The sequence below is a fragment of the Martes martes genome (genome assembly GCF_963455335.1).
Source record: "Martes martes genome assembly, chromosome: 11".
Classification (NCBI taxonomy): Eukaryota; Metazoa; Chordata; class Mammalia; order Carnivora; family Mustelidae; genus Martes; species Martes martes.
Window position 1 is genome coordinate 103,211,396 of NC_137899.1, and position 24,767 is coordinate 103,236,162.

The 24,767-nt window shown below is 36.6% G+C and overlaps 1 protein-coding gene across 10 annotated transcripts in view; it reads right to left on the reverse strand.

Annotated features, from left to right (window-relative positions):
* KMT2C (lysine methyltransferase 2C) overlaps positions 1 to 24,767 on the reverse strand; it is a 273,727-nt gene that overhangs the window by 79,097 nt on the left and 169,863 nt on the right. For all 10 annotated transcript variants that reach the window (XM_080818342.1, XM_080818343.1, XM_080818351.1 and 7 more), the window contains 5 exons: positions 22,463 to 23,172; positions 11,961 to 12,080; positions 9,360 to 9,476; positions 1,780 to 1,881; positions 1,481 to 1,585 (listed from right to left, as the gene is read on the reverse strand). In XM_080818342.1, coding sequence (XP_080674468.1) covers positions 1,481 to 1,585; positions 1,780 to 1,881; positions 9,360 to 9,476; positions 11,961 to 12,080; positions 22,463 to 23,172 — 1,154 coding nt within the window. The remainder of the gene's footprint in view (positions 1 to 1,480; positions 1,586 to 1,779; positions 1,882 to 9,359; positions 9,477 to 11,960; positions 12,081 to 22,462; positions 23,173 to 24,767) is intronic.

Sequence of the window (24,767 nt, forward strand, 5' to 3'; positions counted from 1 at the left end):
AATGTCTACAGAACTGCCTGTCACTCCACATTTTCTAAAGGAACAAAATCCAAACTCTCCACAACATAATGCCAAAACGTACAGCTGCCACATTCAAGCAAAGATTACTAAATTAAAAAAAAAAAAATCCTTGTAAGGAGGGCAATAAGCTAATACTAGTAATAATAAGCTAATACAAATAATGAGAAATGTTAGACATGGTAGAATTAACAATAACAAATACACAACAAGGACTTGAAAGGAAAAAACTCAATGAAGAAAAAAATTTTAAATTTCAAGATAACAAACTTTTGTAAAATAAAACTGTGATTAAAAAAATACAATCATCTCAGTGAAAAATCCAGATGGGTTTAAAAATAGATTAGACCCGGGGCGCCTGGGTGGCTCAATGGGTTAAAGCCTCTGCCTTCTGCTCAGGTCATAATCCCAAGGTCCTGGGATCAAGCCCCACATCGGGCTCTCTGCTCAGCGGGGAGCCTGGTTCCTCCTCTCTCTCTGCCTGCTTGTGATCTGCCAAATAAATAAATAAATAAAATAAAATCTTAAAAAAAAAAAATAGATTAGACCCTGCGTAACAAAAGTGGGTTTGGGGAAGAGCGCCTGGGTGGCACAGCTGGTTGAGCACCCGACTACTGGTATCGGCTCAGGTCATGATCCCAGGGTCTTAATAGTGAGCCCCGCATCAGGCTCCACACTCAGCCCACGGTCAGCTTGAGCTCTCGCTCCCTCTGCCCTTCCCGCTCATGCTCGAGCATGCGCTCGTGCTCTCTCTCCCAAATAAATAAGTAAATAAATATTTTTTTAACTTTCCTTTTTTTTTTAAGTGAGTTTGGGGAATGTCGTTGAAACTATACAAACCAAAGTACAGACAGAAAAGCAACTGCAGAAAAATCAACAAAGTGAGACTGATCTGGGGACAGTATCAGATAATTTTGTACACATACAACTAAGATTTCAGAAGGGGGTTGTGGGGAACAGAAAAGAAACATGAAGAAATGGCCAAAACTGCTCCAAACCGGATTTAAAAATACCAACCCACTGATCCAAGAAGCCTAACAGAAAATGTCCTTTCATATACTAGGGAGGGTTGAGAAGAAGGAACATGGGGAAGAGACCAGGTGAGTGAATGGATTTCTATTAAGCTCTGTGGTTGGTGTCAACTTTTTATCATCAGTAGACAAATGGATTAACTAAACTTCATGCCTTAGCAAATAAGTGTATAAAGTATCTTTTAAAGACATGCATTTTTATTTTTAGTTTTTCGAGACAGCAGGATAACCACCACAATTTAAGACCACAGATTTGTAGAAGAGTTAACTTTTTCATGTTAACACTCGAAAGGCAATATTTAAATATTAAATACTGTCACGTATGTCTAATGATCTCAACAAAAACTAATTGTAAGAAATGTAAACAGCATGACACTACTCGTATCCAATTTCGACACATTTTTAACTGACTTAAATTCAAGTGTATTTACCTTAATACTGACACAGTATGGATGGTAACACTGACCACACTGAGAACAGGCAAGTAATCTTCCCTCTGCTCCTTGGCCAAAACTGCCACAAACTACACACATATCCTGAAATTAAAAACACATGAACATAATAATTTAGGCTGGAGACTCAGCTAATAATGTACTAGTTTTATTTTTTTAAACTACCTTCTTAGCTAATATGGCTCTAAAGCTAAACAGGAAGTGACTTCAGCACACACGGGACACAGCGGAGAGGGGGAAGAGGCCGCAAGAGCAGAAGGCCACAACCGAGCTCAGACCTGGTGCAAGGTGAACTTGTCGCTACTGGAAAACAGCACCACTGTGTTGTGCATGGAGTTTTCTTCTTCGTCCTTATTGGAGGAAACATCTGCAGCGGAGACCTGTAAGCAGCAAAACACAGAGGGCACAGTCACACCTTCCACGTGCAGTACACCTGAAAAACGTGGAGGATTCATATAAAATACAATTTCTGCCAAGGCCCAGAGTAATAATCCCAAATTAGATTACTATTGCCAAGATAATAACATAAAGGTGTAAGTCCTGACACTTTGGTTACTTAATTCGCTCTTTGGCATTACAAGTCCCATGGATCAGGAGCAGGGAGAAAATATAAACTATCACAGCCAGAAATTTTAATGAACAAACGGAAGAAACTGTACTATATTTGTGTGTGTGTGTGTGTGTATGCCTCTGTATTTATACATACATATACCTACATATAAACTGTATCACTCCGTTTTGGTGACTCTAAAACCTGCAATCTGGCTAGTCAAATCTGAGATGTGCTGTAAGTAAAAATACCTACCTACCAGTCTTCAAAGACTTCACTATCAAACAAAAAAGAACATATACATAGCTCATAAACAATTTTACACATTTTATATATTACATGTTGAAACAGTAAAATTTTTGACATGTTGGGTCAAAAGGTATACATTAAAGTTAAATGACATCTGTTCCTCTTTTCTTTTTTAATGCAGCTACTACAAAGTTTTAAATCGTGTATGTGATATACATATATTTCTGTTGGACAGCACTGCTTTAAAATATTATTTTGAGTAACTTACCAAATTTCAGTCTTTGCCAAAACTAATTTACCAACCATAGATATTCATTTCTGGACATGGCTAAATTTCACCAAATCAACTAAGTACCCACTGGCTTGTTAATAATTATTTCCAGAATGCTTATAATGAAAAAGCTCTACATTAGTTACTAAAAAAGAGAACAGGGAGACCAATGCCAATATTTTAAAATACAGTCCTCTTCCCTTACAATCTAGCCTGGAAGGACAGACTGAAACAGAATAGGTTAAGTTCAAAATAGAAAGTAACAGTATTGCTGTTCTTGAGGAATGACTGAAAGAATAACTGAAAAGAAAGAATATATTACAGGAGTAATATTTTTCATTGCAAAGAAGTTTAAGAGCAGTTTTAATGGACAGTACTACTATTTTATCATAGACTCAACCATAAGAGCAATTTATAGTCGTAAGTCTAAAGACTACAAGGGAAAACTGTAAGCAACCGAAATAGTCATCACTAGGGAATTACTAAAGCCACGGAAAATCCAAACTGGAAAATTAAACAGCACTTAAGAAACAGTGGTGAAAATTTGTTTTGATTTCTATTAAAAAAAAAAAATCACCAAGCCACTTAGCTGAGTAGAAAAATAAGCTGCATAATCCTATGTGAGGTAGAACACATACAAACATACAAAGCAATTATATATAGTTTACTGGCACATGTAATAGGTTGACTCATAAGAAATTGCTGTTTTTCCAGGTCAAAAATGGTTGAAGGTTGGCAACGTCATATGGATCAACCTAATATGGAGAGGCATCAAACTGGTAAAAGAAAGAAAATCAAGACTCAAGAGGAAGCAGCAGTACAAATAACTCTGATCTAACAGTATACTTTAATTTTTTTTTTGAGGAAATATATTTAAAAATGTTCATCTTGGGGTGCACAGGTAGCTCAGTAGGTTAAGAATCTGACTCTTGATTTCAGCTCAGGTCATGATCTCAGGGTTGTGAGACTGAGCCCAACAGGTTCCACACCGGGCGTGGAACCTGCTTAAGATTCTCTCTCTCCCTCACTCTCTTAAAAAAAAAAAAAAAGTGTATCTCAAAATTAGCATTTTAAAAAGTTTTAGCAAATCAAACAAGATGATTCATAAAGCAAAATATCATTCCATTAGTAATAATTGAGTGTCTACTAAAAGTGAAGTTACCAGTCATTCACCCAAGGGACTAAAGACACACTGAAAACATTACAAAATATGAAAATGTGGCAATAGCTAAAATACAGCTAACAAAAGGATGCTGAAGTAAGAAGTATTAATTTCTGCATCCCATTTCTGCAACACAGAAAACAAAACAGGTTTTATAACTGGATGATACCTAGTGAACAGGCTCAAAGAAATGATAAAATTTTATTATTTTCAACGACAAATTCAATGACAGAACACTTTTATTTGAAATAAAAAACAAGGATGGACTATAGTATTCCCAGTACAAACCAGAAACAAAGTCTGTACAGAAAGCTGCAATATCCCCCAGATTCAAAGAGCATATTTAAAATACAAGTGATAAAAAAAAATCACGGTTTTTGTACAGCAACTGTACATGTAAGAAGGAAAACAATATCATATAGCTTAGTGACCCACTGTTTTCACGGTATACTTTATTTCAAGACCTTTAAACTACTAAATATATAAAACCTATCTATCTCAAAGGTAAAGAAGGCAATCTTTGAGAGAGTGTTCTAGTATAGAGAGTGTTCTATATAGAGAGGCAATACTATATATATATTAATTACTCTGATTTATCCTAAAGGTGACAGAAGTTTTACTTGGCTAGACCACAGGTATAAGCCTAAGAGAAAAGAAAGGTCTAGCCTAAACCTCATAAGTGGGAGATTTCCAGGCAGGGACATAATAAGTAAACAAAAAAAGAAGAGCAAATTACACTCAAAGTAAGAGGAAGAAAACAATAAAGATCACAGTAGATATCAATAAAATGGAATACAGGAGAAAATACAGGGAAAAATTAATAAAAGCAAAGGCTGGATCAAGATCAGTACAATTGATAAACCTGCAGCAAAACCAATCAGGAAAAGAGAGAGGAGACACAAATCACCAACACTGGAAAGGAGAAAGGTGACATCACTACATATTCTACAAATATTAAAAGGATAATAGGCCAACAGATTTGTCAACTTACATGAAATGGATAAACTCCTTGAAAGACAAGTTCATACGAGAATAAATAACCTAAATAGCTCTATACCAATGAAATTGAATATACAGTTAAAAAATCTTCCAATGAAGAGGGAAAAAGACAGTCTCTTCAACATATGCTTTTGGGAAAACTAGACAGCAACATGCAAAAGAATGTAACTGGACCACTTTCATATACCACACATAAAGATAAATTCAAAATGGATCTAAATGTGAGACCTGAAACCATAAAGATCCTAGAAAAGAACATAGGCAGTAACTTCTCGGCCACAGCTACATTTTTCTAGATAGGTCCCCTGAGACAAAGGAAACAAAAGCAAAAACAAACAATTGGGACTACATCAAAATAAAAAGCATCTGCACAGCAAAGGAAACAATCCACAAAACTAAAAAGCAACCTACAGAACCGAAGCAGGTATTTACTAATAACATAGCCAATAAAGGATTAGTACCCTAAATAAATAAAGAACAGATAGAAGTCAACACCAAAAAAAAACAAATAATCAAATTTAAAAATGGGCAGAGGACATGAACAGACATTTCTCCAAAGACATCCAGAGAGCCAACAGGTACATGAAAAGATGTTCATCATCACTTACCATCAGGGAAATGCAAATCAAAACTACACTGAGAGATCACCTCACGTCTGTCAGAATGGTTAACATCAAAAACACAACCACCAATAGATACTGGTGAGGATAGAGAAAAAGGAATTGTCTTGCACTGTTGGTAGGAAAGCAAACTGGTACAGCCACTGTGAAAAACAGTATGGAGATTCCGCAAAAAGTTAACAGAACTACCCTAGAATCCAGCAATTGCACTACTGGGTATTTACCCAAAGAATACAAGAATACGAATTCAAAAGGATACATGCACCCCAATGCTTACTGCAGCACTATATACAACAGCCAAGATACAGAAGCAGCCCACGTATCCAGTGACTGATGAACGGATAAAAAAGATGTGGTGTATGTATATACAATAGAATAGTATTCAGGCATAAAAAAGAATGAAATCTTGCCATTTGCAAAGACATGGATGGAGCTACAGAATATAATGCTAAGTGAAATAAGTCATAAATAAATCCCATATGGTTTCGCACATACGTGGAATATAAGAAATAAAACAAATGAGCAAAGGGGGAAAAAGAGAGATAAAGTAAGAAACAGATCTGAACTATAGAAAACAAACTAATGGTTACCAGGGGGGAGTGAAGTGGGGGATAGGTGAAATGGGTGATGAAGATTAAGGAATGCACTTGTCACTGGTAAACACGGGGTGATTAAAATAAAAACTTTAAAAAAAATCTTTTCACAAAGAAAACGCCAGGGCAAAATGGCTTCACTAATGATTCTATATAAATACTATAAGGAAGAATGTTTCCAATAACCACACAACTCTTCCAGAAAACAGAAGGGAAATCCTATTTCCCAATTTACTCAAGGAAGCCAACATTTTGCTAATACCAAAAACAAAGAAATTGTAAGAAAATAAGACTAGAGACCAACCAATACCCTTGTGAATATAGACAAAAGAAGTCTATAGACATAGACATATCTATAGACTTCTTATAGTTTAGCCATTTGAACCCAACAATATACAAAAAAGAAAAAACATCATGACCAAGTATAGTTTATCACAACACGGGCTGCTTTAGCATACAAAAAAAGCCAATCGATATACTTCACCATATCAATAAAAAAGCTATTAATGCAGAAAAAGCATTTGACAAAATCCAACAGCTACACCTGATTAAAAAACATCTCAGCAACTTATGAATGGAAAGGAGCTTCCTCAAACTGATTAGGATGTCTATTTAAAAAAAACAAGGGATATCTGGGTGGCTTAATCAGTTAAGCCTCTGACTCTTGATTTTGGCTCAGGTCATGATCTTATGATCATGAGATCACCCATGCTAGGCTCTGCACTTAGCAGGGAGTCTGCTTGAGGTTCTCTCTCTCCATTTCCCTCCGCCTCTCCCCCCACACGCAAGAGGGAGAGTGCATACACACTCTCCCTCTCGCTCACTCAAATAAATAAATCTTAAAAAAAAAAAAACAAAAAAACTAGAGCTAACACTGTACTCAATGATGAAAGATAAATGTTTTCTCTCCTCAAGACAGGAAAGAAGACAAGGTTACCTTATCACTTCTATCCAACACTGTATTGAAGATTATAGCAAGTGCAATAAAGAACAGAAATGAAAACCTCCAGATTAAACAGACATAAAACTTTATCTGCAAACAACATGATCATAAGCGTTTTAAGTGTAGAAAACTCAATGGGTTCTACAAATAAAGAAGTAGGTAATACAACAGTTTAATAAGGCTGTAGAATGCAATACACAAAAATGAGTATTCCTGGATCCTAGCAACAGACAACTACAATCTGAAATTGAGACAATACTGCCATTTACAATAGCATAAAAAATACAGAAAACCTGGAGAGAAATCTGAGAAATAATGCAAAAGACATTTATGTTGTAAACTAAAGAATATCACTGAGACAATTTAAAAAGAAAACAGAGAGATACACAATGTTCATGGATTGAAAGACTCTTCACAGTTAAAACATCAACTTCCCCCAAACTGATCTATAGTTTGAATGCAAACCCAATCAATCCTGGCAGGCTTATTTGCAGAAACTGACAAGCCCATGGTAAAATTCACATAGAAACATGAAGGATTTAGGACAGCCAAAACAAATCTGAAAAAGTGTTTAAAAAAAAAAAAAACAGGAAAACTAATTGTCTGATTTCAATAGTAAAGTAAATATATTCAACATAGTGCAGTATTAGCCTAAAGATGGAGAAACGGATCAACAGTGTAACACAGTATACTCAGATCCACAAACATACAGATAACTAATGGTGAGGAATGGTAATAAAGGTGATTCAGAGAATGGTGTTCAAACAACTGGGTATTCAAAATATGATCTTTGATCTATATTCATATCATACATGAAAATTAGCTTAAACTGGATCCTATAGCTAAACGTAACACCTAAAACCATGAAATATCTGGAAGATGTAAATTTGGGTTATGCAATTATTTCTCAGACACCAAAAGCACAATCATAAAAGAAAAAAATTAATAAATGGGACTTCATCAAAATTAAAGCTTTGTTGTACCAATCAAGTTCTTTACCATGATGAGAATACATAAAGAAAACACAAAACTCTATCATATGATCTCTTTGATATGAGGACGTGGAGATGCAAGGCGGGGGGGTTGGGGGGAGGTAGGAAAAGAAAATATGAAAAGATGGGATTGGGAGGGAGACAAACCATAAAAGACTCAATCTCAAGAAACAGACTGAGGGTTGCGGGGGGGGGGGAGGGGGGATGGGAGAGGGTGGTGGGGGGAAATGGACATTGGGGAGGGTATGGGCTATGATGAGTGCTGTGAAATGTGTAAACCTGACGATTCACAGACCTGTACCCCTGGGGATAAAAATACATTATATGTTTATTAAAATAAAAAAATTAAAAAAGAAAACACAAAACTGAGCAAGTTAAAAAACTTTTCAAATTTTTGAAATGCACTAAATATCTGAAGAGTGACTTTATCAAAAAAATACATGAATGAGCACCTAAAAATGTGACCAACATCTTTAGTCATGAGAGAAATGCAAATGAGATATTCCTAACGTACCTGCTGCCGTGGCTGAAAGGAAGGTTAACCAAAGCGAGCTCAGGTGAGAATACGGAGGAAAAGGAATCTCCTGCACTCTTGCCAACACAACACGTCACACCCTGCTTGGAAAGCAGCCTCTCCTTAAAAAGCTAAGTACACACCCACCATGTATCCAGCCATGCCACTCGTAGATATTCATTCATGGGGAAACAAAGCATATGTCCACATACAGACCTAAACACAGAAGTTCATAGCAGGGGGCTTTTTTGGCAGCTTTTTTAATAGCCAAAAAATGGAAACAACTACAATATCCTTTAATAGGTAAACAGATACACGAACTGTGGCACAAACTGTGTACTTGTCTACTTACCTCCTGAACTTAAAATGATGATTAGAATTTGAAAAACAAGATTTTGGTAAAACAGTAAAGTTACCACATGAAATATTTGCCACTCTTTGCCGATTATAGATTTTTTTCAGTACACACTTAAATAAAGCCTCATATACATGCCAATGAGCAAATACTTAGCAATATTGAATTAAAATATATCAGACAGTCATAAAATCTTCACCATTTTTAAAGTATGTAGTAATCTGCAATAGCTCTAGTTTCTTCTGTGAGCCATATTATAATAAAAGAACTTAAACCATCAACTTAATTTTTTCAAATAAACAATAATATAACAGGAGTTTGCTTTTATAAAAAAATAAAGGAGGAAATACGTTACATATTTATTTTCAGGAATGGTTGCTATACAAAGATGAGAGTGAAAGAGGAAGTAAGAAAAGAGAAAGAAGATGGGAAATATAAAATATTAAGAAAATTTTAAAAGTTAAAAAAAAAGTAGTAGAGAGAGAGTAAAATAAAAATTCTGGCTTATTTCTATGACTCTTAAAATGTAGTAATTTTACAAATGAGATCATCACCAGTCAACAAATTAAGGATTATAGCAGAGATAAAGGATATGAGAAATGAGCCTTACCCCAGGTAACACAACTGCCCCGATTCCACTTTTCAGTTTTGACCTGCCTCTGCCACCTCGTCCTGACAATCCTGCACCACGGGGTCTCCGCTTCCCGGGAAATCCTGACCCGCGGCCCTACATAACAGATAAGGAAAAATCAGCATTCTGCAAAAGTCCAAAAGAACTTTAAATCCAATGTGAGATAAAACATTTTATTAAAGGTTACACAAATACTTGCTTCTCTCTTATTCTGATTAGATGATAAATATTAAGAGACCAGGCTTATTTTTATCTTTCAACATGTATTATGCAACTTAAGTATAAACACAAGATGCCTATGATCTCAGAATCAAATGTTGGGTCTGTTTTTGTGAATGCCCTGTACCAGCAAACCTTGGCCTTGTTTTTCCCTCTCCTAATCCTACATCCTGTGTGGCTCAACATCCGCTAACCCCATCCAATTTGTATTCAATACAGAGCAGGTACCAGGACTCGCCCGCTAACCGTTCTCTCAGCAATTACAGCAACAGCTGACATACACTGACCAAGGGCTGTATGCTAGTCTAAGCACTTTCACTTGTAACTATCTCATAAGGTCAGTACTATTTTATTAACCCCATTTTAGAGATAAATGCACTGAGGGATAAAAAAAAAGTAACTTGTCGGGGCACCTGGGTGGCTCAGTGGGTTAGGCCGCTGCCTTCAGCTCAGGTCATGATCCCAAGGTCCTGGGACGAGCCCCACTTCATGAGCCCCACGTCTGCCCTACTGAGCAGCGAGCCTGCTTCCACCGCCTCTCTGCCTGTCTCTCTGTCTACTTGTGATCTCTCTCTCTCTCTGTCAAAAGAATAAATAAAATCTTAAAAAAAAAAAAAAAGGTGACTCGTCCAAAAATCTAGAGCTCGCAGCTCGGGCTCCGGGGTCCACATTCTTCAGCAGTATTCCACATGGCTACTACAGTGCAGGAAAGCTAATTTTTGCTAGTGTATAACAGTGTTTTTCTGTCTTAAATTTGTCAAATTCCCTACTATTCAATAGTTATCTGTATGAACCTGTATACTGTATGAACCACAGTATTTAGAGAATAATGTATTTAAAGTTTATAGGAAAGCTAATAAAAAGGTAAACAGACTGCTTTAACTCATCTGGATAATAATTTTACTTGAAATGCAAATAACTGATCTGAATTTTTACCCACCACACAAAAATATTCTATAGGATATAGATTAAATTCTCTGATATTTTAACAAATAAATATTAGGGTTATTTGCTATTGTTTTCTTGTTTATACCCAAAATTATGTATTAATTCCTGAAAAAGTCTGACATCAATACTTACTTTTAATATTCTGTGTATCTAAAATTTAAATAATCAGGAAATTCCTGCTTTTTCCATAATAACTTAAATAATATGTCACATTTTCAAGTGGTATCATTTTTGTTGTAGTTTGAAATGCTGAACTCATTACCTACTTAGCACAACAGTTCCCAGGTTGATAATTTATGATTATAATATGAGCATAAAAACAGATACACAGAAACAAAAAGGGGGTAATCTTTTTTCTCTTCAGCGTTAATAATTACAAATTGCCTCTCCTTGCTCTCTTAAACTGCTCTTCTTTTAGATCTCTTGTGCTTTTCTGAACAAGGGACAGGGAGGATTGAACTGGGTAGTTTTGCCATTGATAAGTATGAAAGACTTTTTTTTTAAAGTTAAGTCAATTATTAAATCAGGACTATAATAATCTATTTTCCTCCCAGCAACTAAGGACACAGGTGAGAGTAAGTAAAAATTGGTGGTATTTGCTATAAAATTGTCAAAACATCTTTTATACTCTTAAAACAATGATCTCTACTTTCAACACCTTGCGTATCAGAGTGAGCTGGAAGAGTTCTAATAGTGACAGAAATAGGAGAGTAGAATCTAGAACTCCTTTGAAATCCCTGATTAGTCTAAAATAAACAGCCTTACTCCAGAATATTAAATATAGAAGATGAAGAAAATTATCTTCTCTAGGTAGTAAAATATTTTAACTTCTCAGACGACTAATACTTTTCACATTATTGTTTACCCTCTAAAATGCATCAGACTACATAACTTACTTCAAGAACTAGCAGAGTCCTCCATCAATGACATGAGAGAGAGGCCCTATAATTGTGAGGCTATTAACACAGACAGTGAAATCTGCTGCAATTCTGGTATTCCTTCTCCATTAGCACATAACAGATTAGTGCAGTTTTCTTTTGTTCTTTTCTAAGCAACAAAATTTTATGATTATCATGAATGAGCAAGTCCTAAATTACTTTATAGCCTGTGCAACAAGGATTTTCCCCCACAGAAACACTGTTAATTACAACATAAAAGGAAGCAACCATAAAAAGAAGTTACTAAAAATGCACACTTAAAATCAGTCATGGAAAATTGCAATATAATTTCCTCCTAATCCAGATTTTTAAGTGCAAGCATGTTGACTCTTCATACTAAAATTTTTAGATTAAAAAAGTGGCTCTGGAATCTGCACTATTTATTGTAGAAAAGAAAGTCTTAATTCTTAACTTCTACTTGGACAAAACCAACCAGAAAGAAATGATATATGAATGTAAATGCAATTTTATTTACCACTTTGATGCTCCAAATGGCACTGCCAGGAAGTTGCCGGGGTTTAAAAATTTCCCGACCTTCTGAAATGTCTGGGGACCAGGAAGGTGGGCTCACTGTATTATGGGTACTCCAAGCCCCCTAGGATATGGCAGGTGAGAAAATAGATGTATAAAACTCAGCAACGTAAAAGGTCAAAGCCGGCAACTGAGGAATTTGAGATCAGCAAAAACAAATGCAGACGTATGGAAATTTAGGACAAATTGCTTCAAGATAGGGAAAGGAAGCTTACAGCTTACAATGGCTTTATGCTCAAATGTTTGCAGCTACAATTTACATTGAATATTTTATTCAGATGGAAACATCAGCGCAATGAAACATATCAAGAATCAGGGTTATAGGACATCAACGTTATTGACTCGTGAACTGTAATTGTAGAACCAAAACATATAAGTCAATTAAATTCTAAGAATTAACGCTTATATATAAGAAACTACTTGGGGATTAGTTTATTCTAACAACTATCACTCTCTGGAAAAGAGAAATAACCTTAGCGAACCTTAAGTTCACCTGCTGCAGCGGGCAAGCAAATGCAATCGGAAACGAGCCATCGACAGACACATTCGCTTCAAACTATGGAAAGTCACTTTGCAATCTTAAGATGCAGTTATCCGTTATAATCCCAGGGTCTAACCACTCCTCCTTGCAGGAACCACGAGTGGTAGTTTTGGTTTTTATTTTTATTTAGGGACCATTATCCTTACATTACATTCAAGGGCTAATTTGTACAGTGAAAAATGTTAAAGCAAATTGTCCTAAATTTGCAAATTAAAATGCCTAAGATACTTGGTTATTTATACAAGAGACAGTACCTTATTAAAATAGTTCAAATGAAAATAAGACATTTTACTTCTTAATAACCACATTCAGCAAAACCCTGTACTAATCTGATGACGATGTTAAGGAGCCTAAATAAAAAAGTCTACTCCACAAAGATAACATTTTAAAGAAAAACACAAATGTCCAGCAATAAAAAACCTATTTTGAATTAGGCAATTCCAAAACACATGCTATAACTTTTACCAATTAAATGACCCAAACTTAAGAAACAGAGTACTTACCAGGTTTCTAGAATATTCTCAAACAAGCAGTAGCCTATTAATCACATAAAACTACCACCAGGAATTTAAATAACCAACCAAAATAAGAGTTTGACTACCCTTTGGGAGTGGATAGTTAATGCAGTAACAGTATTTTGAGAAAAAAAAAATACTCATAAGGAAGAGACTGGTTTCACTTTTAATTAACCTACACTCAAGCTCAGTGAATGGCGATCCTGAGTTTACGGACAGGTGAATTACCTCGCTTCCCAGTATCAGATCAACTTGCCTCTACACCTCTGTTTCTTTCCTGCTGCATCCAGGGTCTTTGGGTAACCTTTATGCTGCCAGAAGTCCTTTCTCTATTCTTACTGTACTCGAACTGTCAACTCCTCCATACAGTTCTGATGGGTTCAAGGCAGCACACCTGTGGAAGTTTCTCTGCCCTTCCTAGCTGACCCTTCTGTCCTCTTCCACTACCTGACCTCCAAAGCCGCAGTGCTTCCCAGGGCTGAGGCCGGGACAATCTTCCCCTCTCTGTAGTCTCTTCCCAAGTGGTATGATCTATCATGCGGGCTGTAAACACCATCTTGGATGTTGCTGTCTCCCCGATTCACATTTCCAGTTCCCACAATTTCTTGCAGAAGTTAGCATGGGTTTCAGCTTCCTCCTTAGCACGTCCATTCTGTCACACCAGACCTCTCAGGTTTACCACATCTAAAATCACTCCCTCCCTCAGTTCCATCTCACCATCTTCCCCATCTTTAGAAATGGGTTCCAGACCTCAGGTCAGAAAATGGGGAGTCCTCCGGTCTGTTCTTTTCCCTCATCATTCTCCCCTGCCACTCCTTCAGTCCAAACCATCAGTAAATCAGTATATTCAATCTCCCAGCCAGCTGCTCTCCCCGATTCTCCCTACCCAGCATCTCCCTCAAGCCCTTCTCTGCACGGCAGCCAGAGGGACTTTGCAAAAACTGGAAATCCGATCAAGCAAGACACTCCATTGCTTCAAACCCTTCCAGTGCACTTACTTGACTGCAAACCTTTCCTGGTGCCTCTTTCCAACCTCATCTTGTGGCCACCTCTTGACTGTTATGCCCCAGCTACCCTGGGTTCCTTCAAACATGCCAAGCTCTTGGCCACTCGGGGGCGGACGGACTCAGAGCAATGGCGACCCTCCAGCGGATGGTTCTTCTTCTGATTCTTCACCATGGGCTGGGACACTTCTCCTCAAAGAGGCCTTTCCTTCAGCGCTCCAGCTGCACTGTCCTCTACCTTACAACTTGTTTTGCATCTTATCACTGATTGAAATTTGGGGTCGTATGTTTTACTGTTTCTGATTATTTACTGGTAGAGAATGGGGGCAAGAGTTATCTAAATTTAGTTCTCTCAATGTTCCCATTGGCTTTTCTCTGATAATATTTGGCTACTGTGTAAAATTCCCTTTGATGGATCATTTAATGTTATGTCAGCAGACGGCTCTTAAAACATACTATAAAAAGCTATACTCTCAGATAACATGATATTCACCATAATTTAAAAGTTAGCTTTGATGCCAAAACTGTGTCTCATTTTAAAAACATTTACACTTCATAGAACATGGATGAACAAAATGAAGGGCTCCATAGATCAAGAATGTTTGGATGCCATTTCAGGAATAATTAGAAAACCATTCAACTGCTATGAAGAACTTATATAATAAAAGCTTGGGTAATTACATTATGAATTTTAATAAGTATATTATCATAAGACACTGGAAGATAGATTGTGTGCAATTTTATAGGAACTGGAGAAAAATTATGATCATACTTAGATGTTTTGACAATGAAGAAATTACCTAATATATTCTTTAAACCTTAAAACTAAAATACAGCTATAACTGCCAACTGCAGTTATAAATTATCCTACAGATCTCAGCTTTGATGAAAAAGAATTTACACAGACAATTCAGAGGTCAACTTCTCTGTCTCCTGAAACAGGTTTATACTGCTGTTACACTTAAATTTATACTTACTACATTTGTATTTATTTGTTCCCACTGGACTAGAAGCTTGAGGAGACTATTCCTTCTGTTCACTGTTAAACACTCTATTCAATGCTCACTGAATGCCTATATTTTTCCACTGGGCATTTTTCTTAGATGCATAAATGCATCAATAAGCATTATACTATGAAACATACTAATTCCCCCATTAGATATAGCCTACATTCCTGAATTTCCTCACCTTTAAAAAAAAATTACTAATCCATCCAATGCACTGTTACAAAATGAATTATAAGCGAAAGGGTTCAAAATGTAGCCATCAGGAAACTAAGCTGTGAAGACAGCTAAGGAGAAGTAACTTGCTATCAAATCCTACAGAAACTTAAAAAAAAAAAACACAAAAACCTGTATGGTTGAGATTCAATTAGATCCTAACAATAATGACTGACCCCAAAACCTGTTTAAAGTTGATACTAAGCTGGGGCACCTGGGTGGCTCAGGGGGTTAAAGCCTCTGCCTTCAGCTCAGGTCATGATCCCAGGTCCTGGGATCTCAGGGGGTTAAAGCCTCTGCTTTCGGCTCAGGTCACTATCCTAGGGTCCTGGGATCGAGCCCCGCATCTGGGCTTTCTGCTCGGCGGGGGGCCTGCTTCCCTTCCCCCTCTCTCCCAACACGCTCTGTGAAACCAAGGCTGCTACTGAAGGGTGAGTCTGATTTAGAGAAAGCGAGAACGATGGAGAGCAGAGAGGACAACCAGCAAGAGAAACAATAAACCTAAGCATCTGTGATTCCTTTTCGGTACACACACCTTCGGTACATAACACCTCATATACAAAGCTGAGTTCAACATCAAATGGAACAAGAAATTTAGTCCTTGACAGTGCTTTGATAAGATGCTATGAAAGTACAAAAACAGCTGTTACCAGCTTTAGCCTTCAATAATTTAGGAATGTGAATCTGGCTGGTGCTAGCAATGGTTTTGGTGATGGCTTCAGAAATACCACAATAGGCACAAGGAAACCAAGAGGAAAGGGACGCTTCTGATCTGTATGTGTTTGCAGCTCGCCAACTGAAAGGGCTAGATATCTTTTAGGTTTAAGACCACAGCTTCTCAGTGATTGAGAGCAGTGTTTCCTGGACTTCAGCGGCACCGCACACAAGCCTGAGCTGAGTCTCCTCTCGCGCCTCTGCTTCTCCATAGTACCTGGGGTTTCCTCTCCAGCAGCACATATCACACAGAGTATAATTAATAGGCTGTTCAGTTCCAACATCAGTGCAGCCATTACTTGGCTTTGAACTCAAGAAACCTACTACATACCGTATTTACTGAGACCAGTGTCCGACCCACCCAAGGCCTATATTTTTGTTGGCACATTTCAGTACAAATAAGTATCAGTCGATCTGATTGGTTCTCCAGAGCTACGTTTAATACAGATTATTGTCTCCTCGAGCCGTCATTTTCACAGAATATCTGCATTATTCTGCAATTCAAGAAAGCAAGCAGGGCACTACTACCACTTGCTATGGGTCAGGTGCTGTGTATGTGTTACTATTAAATTCCAACATCAACCATATGATGTAGTTTTACTGATGAAGAAACAAGACAGTTGGCGAGGTAACGTGCTTGGTGTCACACAAACAATAATGGAAAATAAGGATCTGAATCCAAGTAACTGCACTATGGAAATGCGCATGCTAAATCTGTATTAGCCAATCCTTCCCGGTATGATTACAGTAAAAACTGATGTAAACAATACAAAATACTTCTTAAAAGTCACTTTTTAAAAAGGCAGCATAGTATTTAGACTAGAAGAATATAAGTGGAGGGGCGCCTGGGTGGCTCAGTTGGTTGCGCAACTGCCTTCAGCTCGGGTCATGATCCTGGACTTCCAGGATCGAGTCCCGCATCGGGCTCCCAGCTCCTTGGGGAGTCTGCTTCTCCCTCTGACCTTCTCCTCTCTCATGCTCTCTCTCACTCATTCTCTCTCAAATAAATAAATAAAATCTTTAAAAAAAAAAAAAAGAATATAAGTGGAAAATAATCTGGGCAACTACAGTGCACCCTTTATTCTCCACAGAGAAAACAGAATATCTGTTTACTAATGAAACCCTCAATAGCTTCTAAGACAAAGTATCAGAAATATAGGTTTTACCTTACCAAATAGGTATCCAAGAAGGGACAATTAAAACTACATAGAGTAATTTCTTTCCCTTTAGTGAATGCCATCGCATATGTGTTATAGCAAGCAATGCCTCAAAAATCCAAACATTTTAATTAAAAGCTGGATATGAAATAATTTAATAAGAACTAAACTTCTCCTTATTTGGACAGTATGATTTATAGATATGCCTTTTGTTAACCTTAAAAAAAAAAATCAAAAAAATCAACAGTGCCTCTTACTAAAGGATTTGTTTACAAGCCAGAAATGGTGTCCACTATTTTAAAAAAGAAAGTGCTTACTTGCGATTAATTATTAATAAAACTACAATCCTCTACAGCTCACTGCCCAGGAGGTTTGTTTTTCTCTCACAGGAATAGATTATGAAACTGATTTGTTAACTCAAAACATTTCATTCAAAATGCTATTGCAGTAGACAAGAATGTTATAAAATTCTATGGCTTGTAATAAAATTAGTTAAATTAATAAAAAATAAAATATCCACCTCACAATGTAATGGAAAAGTGGTTATGATCTAATAGAGTACTATCCTTGGGAACTTCATATACTGAAGAAATTTCACTTTCTGAGAACACCTCAATAAATTTCAGTCTCAGAACTTAATGGAAATCTCTAAGTTTTCCATATATAAGATTTCAGCAACAAAAAACAGAGAGCTAAAATCAAAAATGAAAAAATTCCCAGAATTTGAAAGTTTTCAAAATATAGTTGAGTCTTTATGTTCACTTTTATGAAATTTCACTGAAATATTAAATATTTCAATAAAACATATTTCCTAGGTTTAACAAACTTCTTTCAATACTCTCATGAAAGCACGCAGTACACAAGTGTCTGAAGCAGAGCACAGTCATGTGATTATATCCAATATTTTTCCATAAAAGAAAGTGATACAAATAGGATAAATAACAGAGGATGAGCTGAGATTTCTATTATCTCAGAATTTCCAAATTAAAATGGATAAATACAACTTTGGAATGAGAGAAATAGGTAGAAAATGAAAAACACAGTTATTTGATATGCTGAAATAAAAAATGTTTCCATCCTCTTTTCCACTGCTTTTTAAGAGCATTTCTTGAAGTAAGTCATATGCATAAAAGTAAAAATGAGTAGCACGTCGCTCTAATTCAGGACTCTACTTCCAGGGCTAACGGCAAAGACAACTTTAGGGCTGGTTTAACTGGTGCAGGGTGGGGTCATTGCACTGATAGGTTTTAAGGCTCCCCAGGCAATTATAACATGCAGCTGGCCAATAATGACTTTTCCAAACCTAAGGTCCTAAGTGGATATACCCATAAAAATACTGAAAAAATGAAACACTAAAATATATATTAAAAAATAACTTCAATAAAGGATGAAAGAAAGAAAAGCCAACTGGTTCACTGGGACAATTTATATGAAACCATGTCCAGCTGGCTGGCTGCCTGTCACTGCTCCAATTCCCTTCTCCTCCGACCGTGTCTGTACTCTTCCCCCTTATCTTTATGAAATCCTGTGTCTGAAATGAGAAAGAAAACAAAAAAGAAAAAGAAACTTTTTCTATCCACAACCATCAGGAAAATTTACGTTACTGTTTCTATAGTAAGGCTGTGAAGCATATATCCAAGATGTACTTCAAACAGCTCATGAAGCACATAGTATAAATAACACCTAAACTCTTCCATATAAAAAGTGTAATATAAAACACTAAACTTGAATGATTAATCTCTTCTAAAGGGAAAATAATCCTGTATAGATTCCATGGTCTGAGTCCTGACATGTCAGACTCAGAACGGTGATATACCTATCCACACTCCAGTATCACTACACATACTCTTATGTATGTACTCATATGTATGTATGTAAGAGCACATGAACATATATATGTACATATGTAGGGCTTCTATATCGACAATCTAATATACATTGAAAATACACAACGAGTTGTTGCTACAACAAATCACTTTTATCATCTGTATTAAAATATGTCCTAGGGGCGCCTGGGGGGCTCAGTGGGTGAAGCCTCTGCCTTCCGCTCGGGTCATGGTCTCAGGGTCCTGGGATCGAGCCCTGCATCGGGCTCTCTGCTCTGCGGGGAGCCTGCTTCCCCCTCTCTCTCTGCCTGCCTCTCTACCTACTTGTGATCTCGTTCTCTCTGTCAAATAAATAAGTAAAATCTTAAAAAAAAAATACGTCCCATGAGCAACTGGAGGACGTGGACTATTCCTACTTCAGTGCTTAAAAGCAGGGAAAACAGAGCATCATTCTTAATTTATCACTCTTTAATTCCGCTGGTATTTCTTTTCAAATGTAGTTCCTTCTGGAACTAAAGTTTTCCGTTTTTAAAAATGTCTGCTCTTGCACTGTCCAGTAAGATAGCCATTAGTCAATGAGGCTACAAAAGACTTCTAATTATGTAGTGGGAAACCAGATCTTGAACACTTAGCATGAAAAGTAAATGTAAAATATTGCATTAATAACTTTTATCATATGCATAATATAATTATTTTTACATATTTTTATGTATTATAGTTACATATAATTTTTATACAATTATACTTTTGTTATATATATTTATTATATAACTTATATGTAAAAGATTAAATGCTAACATATTTTTAATATTAAATTAAAACACTAAAATTTATTTCACCTGCTTATTTTTACTTTTAAGTGGGACTATTAGAAATTTTTAAATTAGATCTATTGCGTCTTGGCCTTTTGGCCACTTGTGTAGATCTATGAGGCTTGCATTATATTTCTGTTAGACAGCACTGGCCTACCCTTCTACTGGCTGACTTCTTTCTCCAAAAAACATTTCAATAATCCAATCATTAGCCGACACCTTAAATTCTAAAGCTTTCAAATTTTCTGTTTCTAATTAAAGTATTCATTTAATTTCTAAGTGAATTCTTTAGAAAAGCTCACATAATATTAGAAAATGGTTGAAATAAACATAAAGATTTGATGACTGTGAAACAGAATTTAACCAATGAAATGTGCAGTTCGTTTGCTCGGACAGGCTTCACTATACCGTTAAAGACCAGAGAACCTTCAACAAAATATGGAAACACTACTGATGTTAATAATCAGAACACAGCAAAGAATCTTGCTTATATCACAATCATTGCCATAAACATCCATCTCATTTTATATCCAGGCCCCACTACCAAGAATACACAAAATAAACATGAACCAAAGATATAACACAGGAAGTCCTGACATCAAAAATTCATACAACCGAGTGACAGACTTCAGGATTTCCAACGTAAAGATAAACACGGGAATATTCCCTGGAAGTTATGACCTCAGTACCTCAGCAACGATAAAAAATAAAGAGCTGTCTTGTTCTATCCAAGTCATACTCTCCACAAAAAGAGCAATATATTAGCAAGCTATGCATCGCCAAGTGAAGGTTGTCTGCCACACAACTAAGACCAAGCTAACAGATTGTTAGCTCTGTATGAGAGTAGCAGCAAATTATGAAGCAGTAATGAGATAATGGCAACTCAACAGAAAGTAGGATACTACAAGAATTGGGAACTGAAAGAATACGGCAGAAGTGATGACAAATGTTAGGACACAGGTCACATAAAATGAGATAAACCTGGAAGATGCTCTCAAACACACACACATTAACAACACACCCAGACTCACAAGCACATAGATCTTAGGACATTAAGTCAACAGAAAAATAATCCTAATGGTTTCTCAGTTGGAAGAGAAGTCTCTATAGAATAAAATTTGACAAGAATATTTATGATGCATTATCTTTAAGAATGTAAATATCTGGGGCGCCTGGGTGGCTCAGTGGGTTAAAGCCTCTGCCTTCGGCTCAGGTCATGATCCCAGGGTCCTGGGATTGAGCCCCGCATCGGGCTCTCTGCTCAACAGGGAGCCTGCTTTCCTCTCTCTCTCTCTCTCTCTCTCTCTCTCTCTGCCTGCCTCTCTGCCTACTTGTGATCTTTGTCTGTCAAATGGATAAATAAAATCTTTGGAGAAAAAAAAAAAAAGAATGTAAATATCTGAACCAAAATTAAATTTGAGACTGAAATTTCATTGCTAACATTTTTTCAGAGCCCAAACCACATAACTGTTACTTAACAATTATTTCAAAAAAAGAAAACAAGAGTAAGGAGGAGATGAACTGGTTTGAGAAGAAAACCCTCTCCTGGGAGAACATAAAATAAATATCATGGAAAATACTTCGAGAAAGGCCTATAAGAAGGAGCGTCTTAGGTTACTGCATATGTCTTTGCCACAAAGGAACCGTTCTCTCCCACGAGGCAGTTACTTTGCCTCTGGTGTGTTAGCTTGCTGTCTTTAGGGAATAACCTACATCTGGAATTTAGAGGAGACTAATTCTCACATTACAATAAAATTCTATTTTTCTGCTTTGCTTCAGATTCCAAAATCGGAGGACCAAGATGAAGACGATACTACTAGAATGTCAAACTTTAATCACTGGAAGCAATTTACATCATGAGACTTGAAACTTCAAAGTACCATTGTGACTAAACACTGCACTGTTTGATTATCTTGCCATTTTATAACAATTACAGAAAGTAGAAATTTTGTAGAATAAATGAATCTTAGCTACAGTGTCTCACTTTGTTTTCTAGTTAGTTTCACTTAAATTCCACTAAAAAGAACTGGAACTTAACCTTAAAGGGTAGAATCCACACTACCCAGGTCATGGGAAGAACTCCCCTCACTGCCCAAGGACCAACAATGCAATTCTAAGACTCTTCCTTGAAAACACTGAAGTAAGTCCTAGCTTGGGGGTGGGGGAGAGGTCACAAAGTTAGCAATTAACAGAAAAATCCAAATGAGAAAATGCACCTTGAAAAACTCTCTTAGTAAATTTTGATGCTTAAGCAGTTAAAAATTTAGACAAAGAATAATATCAATAAACAAATACTATAGAGGGAAAAAATAAACGTTAGTTACAACATACCTAAAACTTTACTGTTTCTTTAAGGCTCTGTTACTGTGGCATAGAATTTCAAAATTTAAGTGTTTTCTATTAGAAACTGTAATCACACAGGTTGCATTTGTACATCCCAACCAAGTTGAATTCTGAATAAGATCACTTTAAGTTTAATAAATTAGTCTTCATCATAGCTTTAAAAAAAAAAAAAAAAGGCCACTTTGGTCAACATTACATCTAAGTTCTACCTGGTAACAGGAAAAATAACCCTCCAAACCAAAGTTCCACATACGCCTTATTTTGTGTAATTGCTCCAACAGATTTTTCTGTCCGTATCATTAAAATCACCCTACCTGTTTGGACCGAGGTCTACCAGGAGAAAATTTTCTTTTGGTAATAGCTGGTTTACCCATGCCGATTTTTGGAGTGACTGAGATATATGTTGTCGGCAGAATGTTTCCAACAGAAGCATTGAGGGCTGAAGGGTAAGTGTGCAGTATGTCGTGGGAAGGCAAGTCTGAAGAAAGTGGAGAGGAAGACACATTTGCCTTGCTTACATCTGCCGCAGACACAAATGACAGCTCTGTCTCGGGTGGTAATTTTACAGGTTTGTCTTCTTGGCATAAACCATCTTTCACACAACCCTCGACTGCAGGAGCCATTTCAAAGTCCGTAAATGCAGTAGAAGATTCAGAACTTGGTTTCTGTTCCATTTCTTCTTGTACCCTTTCTACCGCCGGCCGTTCCTTAGGACATAAAGCAACAGCTTCCTTACACGGGGACACCACGGCATCTGGTGGAACAGTGGCAGATTCAATGGTCAGTTTTGGAGGCCGTGATTCTTCTGCAGACGCTGACAGTTTGGGTTCCTCTAACTGCAGGTCCTCGTGCTGCACAATGATCTGGTGTGTATGGACTTCGACGTCTTCTGTCACTTCCATTTTGTTTTCATTTCGATCTTCACAAACATGCATCACTTTAGAAGACATTTCCATTTTTTCACTATCAACTTCATAAGAAATCTGATTTTCCATTTCAGGATTCATTTTATCTTGGGAGGATTCTACAAAATTTGGAATATGTTATGTTAATGTACTTATAAATTTAAAATCTAAAAATCTTCTGGCTTAGAAATAATAGACTTGGGCAGGAAAAGGGGGGAGGACAGAGACAAGGGATTTCCAAAGCACACTTATGGTTAAACTCCTGACTTGAATCAGAAAGTATTTATCAAGAAAACCATTTAAAATTAATAAAGACCAAAATACACCAAGATTTATGAATTAGAACTGGTCACAGATCAGGCCAGAAAAGCTACAAAAACATCACCTTAATAGGATCCCCAGAGTTTAAGGTGGTTTCCATTAAAAATATTTAAAACAGAATTTCTAATAGAATTCTATTAAGCATATATGTTTTACAATTTGAACAATTACAAAAAGATGAACAATTCTGTAGGTAAAGTTACACTCTTTCAACAGCTAGAAAAATGAGGCTCAGTGAAGTTACATGAGGTATCCAAGTTAAAAAGTAAAGACTAATCTAGAATATATAACGATTTTGTAATAGCAGGCATTCAGATGTAAACAATTCAAATGAAATATCACTGACATAACCGAAACTCATTCTGCAGACTCAAATGAGTAACGAACACAGATAGAAAATAGTTACTTATTAGCTGTACCTGCTAACATATACATTTTTTGGATAGAATCTTTGTTATTTCCTCATGATCAATAATTAAACAGTCAAAGCTTAGCAAGTTAGATATCAGCAATATCTAGGTCACTAACTGGTAAATTTTAAGTTGGGGGCTAATGTGTTAAGCCTTTAACCCTCTCGTGCCTGAAAACACAGTCAGAGATCCAATTTACATGAGTCCTACATGGCTCTATCAGGTAAGATCACCAGATAAAAAGCTCTTATTTCAAACACTATGAAGGTAATTTCTAAGTTACACTGATAGAGTTATTAATTTCCTCATTACTATTTACTGTGGTGACTGCACTTAATCTACGTCCTGATATCAAAATGAAATCCCACTTTTTATTCCTACTCCCTGAAAGACTACAGTTGAGGATAAAGGAAAAAAACATCAAATAATGGATCTAATCCAAATATTTTTACACACAAAATTGCTTCAAAAATACTCAACATTAAAAAAGAATGCTTAGGGGTGCCTGGGTGGCTCAGTGGGTTAAGCCTCTGCCTTCGGCTCAGGTCATGATCTCAGGGTCCTGGGATTGAGCCCCGAATTGGGCTCTCCACTAAGCAGGGATCCTGCTTCTCCCCACCCCCTGTCTGCCTCTCTGCCTACTTGGGATCTCTGTCAAATAAAAAAATAAAATCTTTAAAAAAAAAGAAAAAAAAAGACTTTTAAAACAGAAAATTACATGTAAATAACGAGTACCATTCATTTGAGTGACTCAAGTGAAAAAAATTATCCTAACAGCAAATGAAGCCTAAATTGTGGTTAATAGAAGACCAATTACCTCAAGACTCGCTGCAAAAAAGAAAATGTGCAATACACATGCAGACCACCAGTACATTCTTTCTGTACACTAGGCAGGAAGTAGTAAAAAATGTAAACATGCTCTTCATCCCAAACAGTTCTATTATGTTCTATCAGTAGTTTTCTTTTAAAAAAATATTTTATTT